The sequence below is a fragment of the Zosterops lateralis genome (genome assembly GCF_965231275.1).
Source record: "Zosterops lateralis genome assembly, chromosome: Z".
NCBI classification, from domain to species: Eukaryota; Metazoa; Chordata; class Aves; order Passeriformes; family Zosteropidae; genus Zosterops; species Zosterops lateralis.
The window spans coordinates 36,766,015-36,778,081 of NC_139800.1; the positions used below are offsets into that span (position 1 = coordinate 36,766,015).

The 12,067-nt window shown below is 37.1% G+C and overlaps 1 protein-coding gene across 3 annotated transcripts in view; it reads right to left on the reverse strand.

Moving 5' to 3' along the window:
- LOC310922418 (transducin-like enhancer protein 1) overlaps nt 1-12,067 on the reverse strand; it is a 77,278-nt gene that overhangs the window by 5,760 nt on the left and 59,451 nt on the right. For all 3 annotated transcript variants that reach the window (XM_083882977.1, XM_083882976.1, XM_083882975.1), the window contains exons 15-19: nt 4,921-5,170; nt 2,932-3,179; nt 1,064-1,211; nt 513-663; nt 17-93 (exon numbers count right to left, since the gene is read on the reverse strand). In XM_083882977.1, the coding sequence (XP_083739103.1) occupies nt 17-93; nt 513-663; nt 1,064-1,211; nt 2,932-3,179; nt 4,921-5,170 (874 nt within the window). The remainder of the gene's footprint in view (nt 1-16; nt 94-512; nt 664-1,063; nt 1,212-2,931; nt 3,180-4,920; nt 5,171-12,067) is intronic.

Genomic DNA, 12,067 nt, shown 5'->3' on the forward strand with positions numbered 1-12,067 from the left:
GCAACATCATCCTCACCTGGAAGATACTGGCTCCATAAGGAGTTCTCCATGCATTAAGAAGGTTATCTTTCCCAGTACTCACAAACCATTTACCTAGAATATGAACCAGAAGGATTACAGAAACATGAAAGAGACATCTGACCAATTTTGGGTTTTCAATTCACATAAATGAAATCTGTTAACTAATTATCCTCATAAAATTTCTTACTACTAATCAACACCGTACTTTTGCTTACAATCAGTGTGGATGTTCAGTGCATTTGCAGTGTGTTACATGCTAGGAAATCCCTAAACTCCTCAAACAGAAATAGCTTTTTACACATGAATCAATCCTCACAGCAGCCTCTAGACAGATGGCTGTTTGTAGGTAAGTGCATTTGAATTCATAAAGCAGAGACATTTATGCATTACTTAAGAAACTGAAATGTAATAACTAATGACTGTGAAATAACTAATCAGCAAAACATGAATTAAGAGCCCTGACCTCCAGCTCTATTTTCAGGGCAACTTACCACAGTAAGCAAACTTGAGTGACAATACACAGCTCTCATGAAGGTGCAGTTGATATTTGTCTGGTTTATTTACATGTAGCACTTCGACATTGCTGCTCTCCATTCCCACAGCTAGCCATTCACCAGTAGGACAATAACCAAGGGAAAATATCTGAAAATTAAACCACATTTACACCTTTTAGGGTTTATTTTCTATAGATAATTTTTTTCTGCCGTTAAAATTGTTTAACTCCTTCTGTGTCTCTCAGACAGAGACAGAGAGAGATAAGGGCAGATTCACATAGTTCAGTAGTAAAATTGCAGTTCAAAATTTGAGTAATTAGATAACCCTTGTTTTTACATATTACCTGGGAAAAAAAGGAAAAGAGTAGTGTCAGGCTGTCATTTTCCTCTGTAAGCACATAAAAAGGCTTCGAAATATTGTGTTGTGAGCAGCCAAAAGGAAGAGGGAGAACAATCTGCCAGTTCTACTGGGCTCAGTCTTACCTTTGATCCTAAGGGTTTGCTTCCCACCCCACACATTTCCACAAGCTGTAGGAAAATCCAGTTACCTGTGATGTGAAGTCATGCTGTTGTAGCTGTCTCCCTTCTCTCAAGTCCCAGGATCTGACAGTGTTATCCAAACCTCCTGTCCAGAGCTTGGTACCATCATTAGAAATGTCAATACAGCTGGCTCCATCTGTGTGGCCCTGGAATTGCCTGATAAAACAAACCAGATTGAATAATGATTTCCTGCCAGAGCTCAAGGTAAACACCGTTGTGGTGTTAGTTTTGGACTCTGTACATGTGTCATCTGTTCTGTGTCTGACGATGAGCAAGAATCAGCCCCTCTCTCTCAGTGAGCATTAAATACCAGTATTACAAACACATTTTCCAGGTCCCAGAGGAATGAACTGCATCATGGCTAGCTGAGTAAAATCAAATATTTCCTATCAGGTTTTGAAAAAAAGAAAACAAAACAACAAAAACCTAAAAAAATCAAAACTCACTTGTGAGAATATTAAAGTACAGTAACTGCAGTTAAAACCACTAAGGATAACTCAGATTAAATCAAAGCAGTCAGAATAAAACCTCCAATTTCAGAAAACAGCTTCTGTATTATTCTTTGGCTGCAAGTCAAGAAGATAAATAACAAGCAGATATACTAATAGAAAGGGATCCAGATAGAGATCCAGATAGTTAAACACAAGCACTGCTGAGTCACAAAGTTGCATTCTCTGTGGCAGGAGATTAGAAAAATCTAAATGGTGCAGTTCGTTTTATAACCTTCTCATTAGCAATTCGCAGCTTTCAGCAACCAGAAGGTCATCTCAAGTTTTTCTTAATCCTTTGGCAAAAGCATTCTGAGGCTCCTGCATTTTTCGTCAGCAATTAGCTCTAGCAAGGTCCTATGCCTCAGTGTGAACGGTGGAGGGCGGGTGGGGAAAAGACAACCAGCTTGGGAATGAAGGGAATGAATCACCACAGGCTGCCACAGAAAGGTCACACAGCATGTTTTGTTTAGTAGCTCTGGCCTCAAAATTCCATGTGTTATCAACCAGCAAGATCAGTGTGCAAGTGGTGGGAACATGTAGCAAACATTTAAACAACAATACATTCACAGATGTGTATAGATGATGCTGAGTGCACCTTTACAGGGATTAAGCATGCATATGACAAAGTGAAAACTCTATGTAACTAAAATTGTATTTATTGATCTAAGGTTCAACAGAAAGTAAAATCTGCATTCACATAAACATGACTCTCTGCATGTAATTTTCAGCTAATTAGGGATATACAAGAAGTTTAACTGAAACACAGCAGACTAAGCATATTCTTTAGTTTTCATGTTCAGAATTTTCAAGATATCATGGCTTAGATCCAAATTAGACTCTCTTTTCCAAAAATATTGTAAGCCACTACTACTTTGGTAAGCATAAACTAAATTTATCTTATAGTAAGTCCCTGTGCTTTCTGAAAGAACTGAGAGAATCCATGCTTTCAAACCACTTTTGTAAAATAATCTTACAACTTACCATCACTACGTAAGAATTGAAAATACTCTTTTTTGCTTAACAAGACTTAAACAAAGGAAAAGAAGAAACCTAAAAGTGTTCCCTAAAAGTCATATTCAGTCCATATGAGTAACAAACCAGCAAGAATGCTGCTTGTAGAAACCTACAGACCAATCCTAAATAACAGAGACTCAGAGGAGCTTTTACATTGATTACAGTAGGTTATGGACTAACCCTGAAGGCACATCTTCCAAGACGAAGCTGAAGACACCAAAACTAGTTTCTGCCTAACTCAGTGTAAACCACTCCTCTGAGTAAAAGACACTATTTACTTTGCTGTCATGAATCCTATTCAGGGAGATAAATATTTATGCAGCTGTCCAAAGAGTAATTTCTATTAAAATTTTCTGTAAACAACGACTCACCTGACCAATGTCTGATTGTGCAGATCCCACACTGCAATGTTCCCATCACTGCAGCAGGAAAAGCACACCTTGGAATCAGGGCTGATAGCCAGAGCATAGCAGGCAGGTGCTGAGGATGTCAGCTCTGCTTTTATACGAGGAGTTGGAGCTGCCAGGTCCCATATGGATAATGTGCTGGCTTCTCCGCCAACTATAAGGGTGCATCCATCGGGCAGCAATTTACAGGAGCGGATGTAGTTGTCTCTGTTCTGTACAATACAAATCACCTCAGTTATGTGCCTGCCAGTAAAGACCACTAATATAATTCTGAATGCATCAAAGTTTCAAACAGTTTGGTACTTTTTCCATTACCAAAGTACTGAAGGCGAACCTAAGCAGATCCTAAAAGGTTGGAAACACCTACTTCTGATCGCTAATTAGAAACTTCAGCTACAGAAATTTAACTGCAGACTCCTGTTGCCACAGTCTACTTTGTTTCAAATGTGATGAATGGCAGGTTTTGTATCTCACTACACAAAAACAGAGCCAAAGTAAGCTTGCTTTTCTGCAAATGTACTCCATCAGTGAAGGTCACCAACAATAGAAATATTAAAGCAAATGACCTTTCATTTGGCATTTAACAGCCCTATATGAAAATATCGTTCTAGTTTCATGCCCTTCAGATTTTTCAATTTTTCTTTCAAATACTATTTTGCATTCACAGTATTAAAGTTGAAAGATTAAGTATTGCTGTGTTGATCCTTATTTATGTTGGCCCTTTGTTGTTCGATGTGATTCTTATTGTACATACTGATCTCTCATTTGTGACACCATTTTTGATTTGAGAGGTACTAAGGGGGAGTTAGTGACAGAAGACATTTCTACCTTTCCTTATTCCCGAGGTTGTAACCTTGCTTGACTGGCAATGGTTTTTAACAAAATTGATCATTAAGATCTGTAACTCAAGACATAGGAAAAAAAAAAAAAAAACCCTGCAGAAATTAGTTAACAGCATTCCTACTATGACTTTTTTTACATTTGCAACGAAGAAGCAGAAAGTAGGGCAGTGAAAGTGTTGACTTAATCAGTCATTACTGTTCCATAACTAAAATGAAAGCTCTGCATGCAGACCAATACCTGCCACAGAACAGAATATCTATTCAACTTCACTATTACTACTAGACAATTACAAAATGATAGCAGTAAAAAAGGATAAAGAGTAAAAAACCCAAAACACCCCACCACATCTAACTGGATCAACACTGAAGCTAGAATTTTCATTTACAATACGTATTGCTGTGCTTGACAACATTAAGTCTTCTCAGTTAACACTGCACAAACCTCTATGCTGCTTCTAGTGAGAAGCATCTCTTATTGAGCCATTACCTTTGAGTTAGCTTTTCAGCTACCTATACTAATGCACCCAGTCCCTTTTGTACCTTGCATCTGTGAAAATAACCAGCCTACATGTAAAACCAGTGGATCATGAACAAAAATTATTGCAAAACCTAAAGTAACCTTTGGTCCTCTGTCACATTATTTCAGTATGTGGCTGCTATAATCTTACAAAAATGAGGTTTTCACTCCTTGTATGAGTGAAAGACCTAGGAAGGTTCTCTGCAGCCCTGCAGAAGACAAGCTATATTCCTTTTAAACCCATGCCCAAACATCATCAGAACAACTAGAAAGGGGGAAAAAAATCATGTTTTATTCAAAACATAACATACACATTCTATTCAGAAATCTAATCTGTTATTTAACCCTTAGTGATAATTATTCCTAAACAAACCAGCACTATTCTCTGTAACACTGTTATGCATGAAAAAAAAAAAAAAAGGCACCAGGAAACAGATCTGTCTGCTAATTCCTCCTAATATGAGCAAAACTGAAACAAGGACAGGTTTTGTTTTTTTTTTTTTTTTTTTTTTTTTTTTTTTTTTTTTTTTTTTTTTTTTTTTTTTGAGTCTTCAAGGAGAAGCTATCCTTGTGCATAAGTTCTTGTTCACCTACCAGGCAGTCCAGCTGTGAGACAGGGCTTTTGTTACCAGGCTGACTGATGTCCCAGACCTTGACACAGCCCTTCCCACCCGTGTACACGTGTCTTGTGGGGTTGCTAATGGTGACTGCACACACAACTTCTCCATGGTTAAGGGTGTTGATCTGACGGGCATGGCGAGGGATTCCTGGACCGATGAGGGCATCAGGAGGGAAAGGAACTGGCTGCATCTGACCATCTGCAGTAACGTGAAAGGAGTAGGCTCTTTTGGGGAAGGGAAAGAGAGAAGACAAAACAATTTTAAGAATCAGCCATTACAGAACTACAATGCAAGAAAAACACAGTATTTTAACTTCAGTTCTTTGCCAATCATCTCATGAAAATCAGAGCTACAGTGCCAAATAATACAGGCAGATGAAACCTCAGAAGGAGAGAAGGATTCCCAACAGAAATTTTCAGTTCACCTCAGCTGAAGTATTTGTGTAATGAGAAAGCTGGTTAAATTCCACACTTAACTGTACAGACCAAGGTCATCCCTGCTATCCCTCAGCCACTTAGATAAAAGACCTTTCAGCCCCTTGTTTCTACCTAGCAGATCCAAGTCGCATCACCAAAAGTCCTACAGCAGCAGACACCCTCACCAGGCACTACTCTCATCCTTCCATGAGGCTTGCACCTGTTGCCTTGCAGTACCACAAGCCAAAGTTTTGCTTGATTCCTGCATCTCATCTTTAACATCACCACTGGCTGTGCTCATATTCCCCTCCTGCTAGCTTTAAGTAGTGCTTTAAACAGAAAACAGAAACACACAAAATTGTTGCACGCAGATTTCATCAGAAAGCTGACATCATCTTCTCATAATTATGTTTTCTTGAATAAGTACATCGAAAAACCTGAAAGGATCAGTTTTCCAGATACTTTTGGCACTTCAGAAATACCATTTATTTGTATTCATTGCATGATATCAAGTTTATTGAAAATGAGGTTTGAGGAAGTGACGTTCTAGCACTGAATAAAAACTCTCTTTAGGGAAAGTACATGAAATTATTTTTTCACAGTCACTGAAAAGTTAAAAGTCAGCTCTACTCAAGGACAAAGGTGCAAGCACCAACTAATAAAGGTTTCAGGTGCAGGGGGGGTTTCTTTGTTTATTTTAACTAATAATTAAAATACTGCTGTAAAAGGCTGGCTTTGTTATACTAGTGAGCTCCTTTTCAGTTACTTCTGTTGTAAGTGCACCTATACCTCACACTTGTCATGCTGTTCTCACATCAACAGCATCCTTTAAGAGGCCAAAGTGGATAAAAAATGGTGAGAGTATTTTTTTTCACTATAAGCTGCCATCTCCCTACTGAAACACTCCTTTTTCTAATATATTCTTTTGTTCAGAACTTCCCTTTCTTTTCAAATCTACTTTCTTCCTCAGAAATCTTTAATCACTGTAGCCCAACTATTAGTATCACATCCATCTTCCAAGAACCCAAAAATAGATATTTCTATTAAATCTTCTGTTCTGAATAATAAGCTAGTATTTTAAAAGTATTTTATAACATGTTCTTAAGTATTACGCAGTTTGAAATGAAGGAACAAGGAAGATGCCTAGTTCTTGAACAGACATCACAGAGAACTGAATCTGCTCTGCTCCTGGGCATAAGATAAATTCCTCTGAAAAAGCATGAGGAGAGATGATAGAACTCTACAGCCCTTTCACACAGGACAACTGAAAACAGTCAACCCATGCAATATCACAGTTTCTTCTTAAGTGAAGGGTAAAAACTGGTTAACAGTAACTGCTCTTAAACAGAGGAGAAATTATAAGTGAGTGCATATATATGCAATTCCGGTCTCATTCATGTTTCATGGACGTATAAGCAGAAATCTTGCTCACAGAGTACATAGACATAGAGGATGAGCAAGCACAAAAATTATATCTTTTTTTGTCACAGAAATGTCAGGAATGGGAAATGTAAGATAAGAAAGGAAATGCAATGTTCACTCTCTTACATGTACACAAGGCACACAGAATATCAAATGTATTTTGTCCCATGGGACCCCTTCTGGCTTTTTGTATGAGGAATTACAGTAATGATAAAGGCTTAACTAGAAATCCATTTCTCTCTGTGAAGAAGAATAGAGACAAGATTGTCCCAAAGTAGCTATTCACTAAACAGATCTGACACAGGATGGGAGAGGAAGCAGAACAGGAGTGGCAACAAGCCTGCTTGAGGCTGAACTGCTCAGGTTCATCTACAGAATCAAACAAAAGAGTCACAGCATTTAAGACATTGAAAAGCTTGGACCCATCCTGGGCTCCAGATCTAAGTCAGTTACAGAGTATTTGTTAGCAGTAAGAGTACACAGAACTGTACAACTTCCAACTGTACAACTGTACAAGTTCCAGCCTGCCCTTGCTTTTATCATGGACTGAAGCAAAATAATTAAGCATGTATTAGGCAATTTTTTCCAGCATGTCCAAGATGAATAATCTACTTGTCCATGACTTTTTTTTTTTTGAAGGTTACAACTTAAATGTTCTGTTCAATTCAAAATACTTAAATAATTAGTGTTTTGAAATGCTTAGGTGCACACACAGAGCTCCTCAGTTCTTGCTGAGATGGGGTTTGAGGAAGACAATAGAAACATTTCTCAAGCACTTCCTTTTTACTGTAGAATTGTAATGACTCTTATACTTTGAAACATCACAGGCCTACTCAGTGTAGTTTTTAATCATGTAGAATTTTACCACTATGTCTATGTTTAAAGTGGGGCTATACTAATCATAGCAGCAGACACTCTTTTTTAGCATTTGCTTCTAAGACCAGTTGATCAGGATGCAGGATGACTGAGTTTGATGGCTAGACAACAAACCAGTGATAGTTTCTTACAAGCCAGGACAGCTTTTTCTACAGTGCAAGTTATCTGCAATCCACTGTAGAAAGGAATGGCTACACTTTGCCAAATTCCTCTGCCAAGAAAAGCACTTAAAACAGTACATGTTCCTGTTTGCTGGAAGATACGTGGCATGTAATACTAGGATCACCACTGCCAGCATACTTATGGTATGGTAGTTTAGTGACTTGTATCTGCTAGGTATTATGGTATAACTTTTGTTACACAATACCTTTTAACCTTGAAAAGGCTTGCATTATTTTGCCAGACTGACACTCCTGACACTCCCTGGACAAGGAAAGTGTCTGTCTCCAGAAGAATGCAAGACTGGAGACAGCAGTGCAAATGACTACTTGCAGCTCAGCCACTGCAGCCCTTGGCTTCCTCTTTATCAGGTCACCATGAAAGAGATCCTGCTGCTTCTGGGAAGGACTGTACTTAAGAGTTCTACACCTACAGAAGACTCAATTTTTTAATGCATTAGACACATTCACAGGCCTCAATTCTCAAAAATGACAAAAATTTTCATTATCTAACCTCAAAAGAGTCAACAGCTAGCAAAATCTAGGAAATTATCGAGCTCTCTAAAGCTCAGGATTTCTTAACAGGCACCACTTAATGACCCATTTTTCTTTTAGAGCTGACCATATATGCCAGAATCTGCTGTTTAGCCTCGTGACTAACAGAGTTTTCTGTCTCACTCAGAACATTCTGTCTGTATCAAGATGGCTATCCCTATCATGGATTCCATGATTATCCCTTTTTGGTCAAAGAAGAGTCCTTCCTTGTGTTGGGCTAACAACAAACAAAGAAAATTATCTTACAAAAATGCAATTAAAATTTAATATAAAATAAACTAAGTACATATCAAGTAATACATACATATACACTTTTAATTATCTGATTATGACAAGAACCATAACAAGACAAACTTCTGTGCCTTTTACTTAGATGAGTTCTGAGAAATAGTATACTGTCACTTACATTATTTCTGAATAATGGAAGTCTTCTGAATTACTGCATCCAGAGACTTCTCTCATGTGTGTCAAAGCAGTAAATACCGAGAATCTGCACAGTTCCTATGCAACATGGTTAAGTGATACCAACAAAAACCAGTTTCTCATTTTAAAGTCCCTTATTTCCAAATAAGTATACAGCAAGTAAGTATCATCTGACATACCAAGGAGAGTTCAGGATAATTCATTCCTTACCCAAGAATACAGCAGATTAACTAGACTACCTGCCATCTACTCTAAGTATTTGGATTGATGTACAAATGCACACAATTCCTGCCTACTAAAGTACTGTGCCTTAAAAAAAATTCCTCAAAAACTTCCACTTTATACCTTCAATTCAAGCAGATTTCTTTAACTAGCACAACAATATCCCCAACAACAAAACCCAAAGCAAAAAGTTCCTTCTATTCATGACTGCATTTTGCTTTCAGCTTTTCTTTGCACTGCAGCTCATTTTTAATTGTAGTTATCACAAGAAACAGTGAATATCTGAGTGTGTTGTTTCATCATATAGAAAAAAATGCCAAGAAATAAGGATAGAGGTATTTGTACAGAAACAACCGAATTTTCATCTTCATACAGTCACCAAATAAGTCTATTTAGAGATAAATGGCAGGGATGCACACAGCAATTAATCTCCTATAATACAGTAAAAGAGCCTTCCTTTACAGAATCTCTCATTGTACATTCACTGTAGAAGTATTAAGATTTGAAGAACAGAACTGAAACCATGCAATTCCAGAAGAGTATGGTACACTTATCAAAAATCACAATGAAAGTCAGCTTACAAGTAGAAGGAGAATTCAGAATTTTAGACACCAGGGAAACAGCACTGTGGACATAAATTTACCACTAATCTTGAAACTATTTAGTCCACAATCCAACTATTAAAAGGCATGGTTCATGTAAACCAGAAATCCATAAGAATTTTATGGATTTATCTAGCAGCTACAAAATACTAAAAGTTAAGTACTTGTTCAAAAGACTATGCAAAGCAAATAAAAATTTATTAGAGCAACACACCAAAAACTTACAGTCCTGGGCATATTTAAATGCATAAAACAAAAGAGTTTAGGATTCAGACACCACACGTTCATGTCCAAGTGGGTTTTTAACAGGTTATACATTTTTCTAACAAGGAGGTCATTAACAGATCTCAGAACATACAAAGGTTAAAAAAAAACTGGGTGCCACCAGAAGTGTCATTTGGAAAGAAGGGAACATCATTTTCTCTTGGGTGAAAAAAACCAGTGTAAGCATAACCGTTGATAAAAATGTGCAGCCTAAAGCATACACATGTGTGGGGATTCAATAGCTACATTCAAAAATTCTCTGTACCACTTGCAACAAGACTCACTAAAACTTCACATCTAATAAAACAACTTCAATGTGTCACCGTATACGCATTCAAGAAAAAGGCTGACTTTGAAAATAAACAACGCGTACTCCACCAGTTTGCACAATTTTATCTGCTCTGTACAGAAAATACAGGAGAAAAACCTGAAGTAAGTGAGATACTCAAAAATGCTGCAGGTAGCAGACAGCATCTACCCAATCAAGACTAATACATGAAATTGTTCTATAGTTGTCAATGGAAAGACAATTCCATGAGTTTATGGAATTTCAGGCTTGCTTCACTAAGATAAGCAAGGATGTAATTTTAGAAGAAATGTACAAGTAACATGACCACAAAAACCCCCAAACATTGCAGAACACATTAAATTAAATGGCAACTAGGGAGTATGTATCAAAGTAGGCAGTATCTGAAGCAGTGTGAATTAAGTGGTAAAAACATTAAAAAAACCAAAGCAACCCCCACACAGCTTCCCCCCTGACAGTAATTTAGCTTAATTACCAGGATACAAAGTAAAGCAGTATACATATGTTGTCCTTTCGTCTTGAACAGTGTAACAACTAGAACTCAGCCACAGAAAATTTCTGACTGAACAAAAATAAGCTTCACTAGATTACAATATAAAATATTGCAAGTCATTAGTAATGAAATATGTTATTGAAAGCTTATTAATATGGTTATTTAGAAGTAAAAACTTAGAGCCATTCAATTATGGCATTTTAAAAAGTATTTTATTTAAGTATGCCAAATTCCATGAAAGTCAGCAAGAATGTGTCCAAGTTTTGAGTACAAAGCCAGATCCTTACTGCACTAAATTTAAATGCGCCACGTTTGATACACAAACTCAGTGAGCCTTCACATCACTAATATTGTCAATGCACTACCAACTTTAAGTACAACCAAGATTTAACAGGTTTCTCACACTGTCAACAGATAGCTAAGCCTGTTCTCAGGAATGTGGTGGATAACCACAAAACCACATTCAGGATGGCTTTCCAAACTAAGTCTGCTCCATTTTCTATTGTTATAGGAAAAGATTAGAAGAAAAGATACACTTTTTTGCCTGTAATCTGGTAGACTTTCAAGGATGTTGCAAGACTAACATTACCAGTTACTAATAGGAGTCCAAAATCAAAGCAAACTGATATAACTGAGCATATAACTTTCTCCACAGCCTGTCTGACAACTTAGCATCCTAAAAGTAATAGTTTCTATATGTTTCCTGAAACTGCAAAAGGAAAAATTAAACTTAGATTGGTAAATAGACATTATGTAACATGAACATCCTGCACAGAAAATACAACGTGTTAAATAAGTTTCAAAATTATGTAAGTACCTAGGTAGAGAAAAACTAGTCTAATTGCAAGTTCCTGTTAAAGGAGACATCAGGACTAACTGCCAAGTTTGAACCAAGAACAGGTTCTAACAGAGTGTTAAAAAAACCTGTTAGAATTATCTCTGCCCCATTCTCTCCAGAGAAACAGCTGAGTTAAATTTGCTCTGTTAGTAACTGCATAGACTACTTGTCCAAAAATACCCAGACATTAATTGCATATTTTCAGAGTTCATACATTCTCACAAGTTTACTGGACTGGTTAAGTTCACAGTCAATGATCTACCAGAGCCAAATTACTGAAATATTTTATGTATGCTGCTGAATTTATTTTATTGAAACATCAGTAAGTCACAGAATCACTTAAGTATTTTATTTAATAACTGCTTCACCAATAACCAAAACTTTTAAATAAAAAGAATTTATTGTGGAAACTCTTTCACATCTATGCACTACCTGCTCAACTGTGTCATCATTCTTTTGCTCTCCAGCTGCACTCACACAAAAGTTCTAAATAGCTTGCCCCATTCTGCAAGGTGTGTGTAATCTGTTTCTAAAGTAACTGCTCA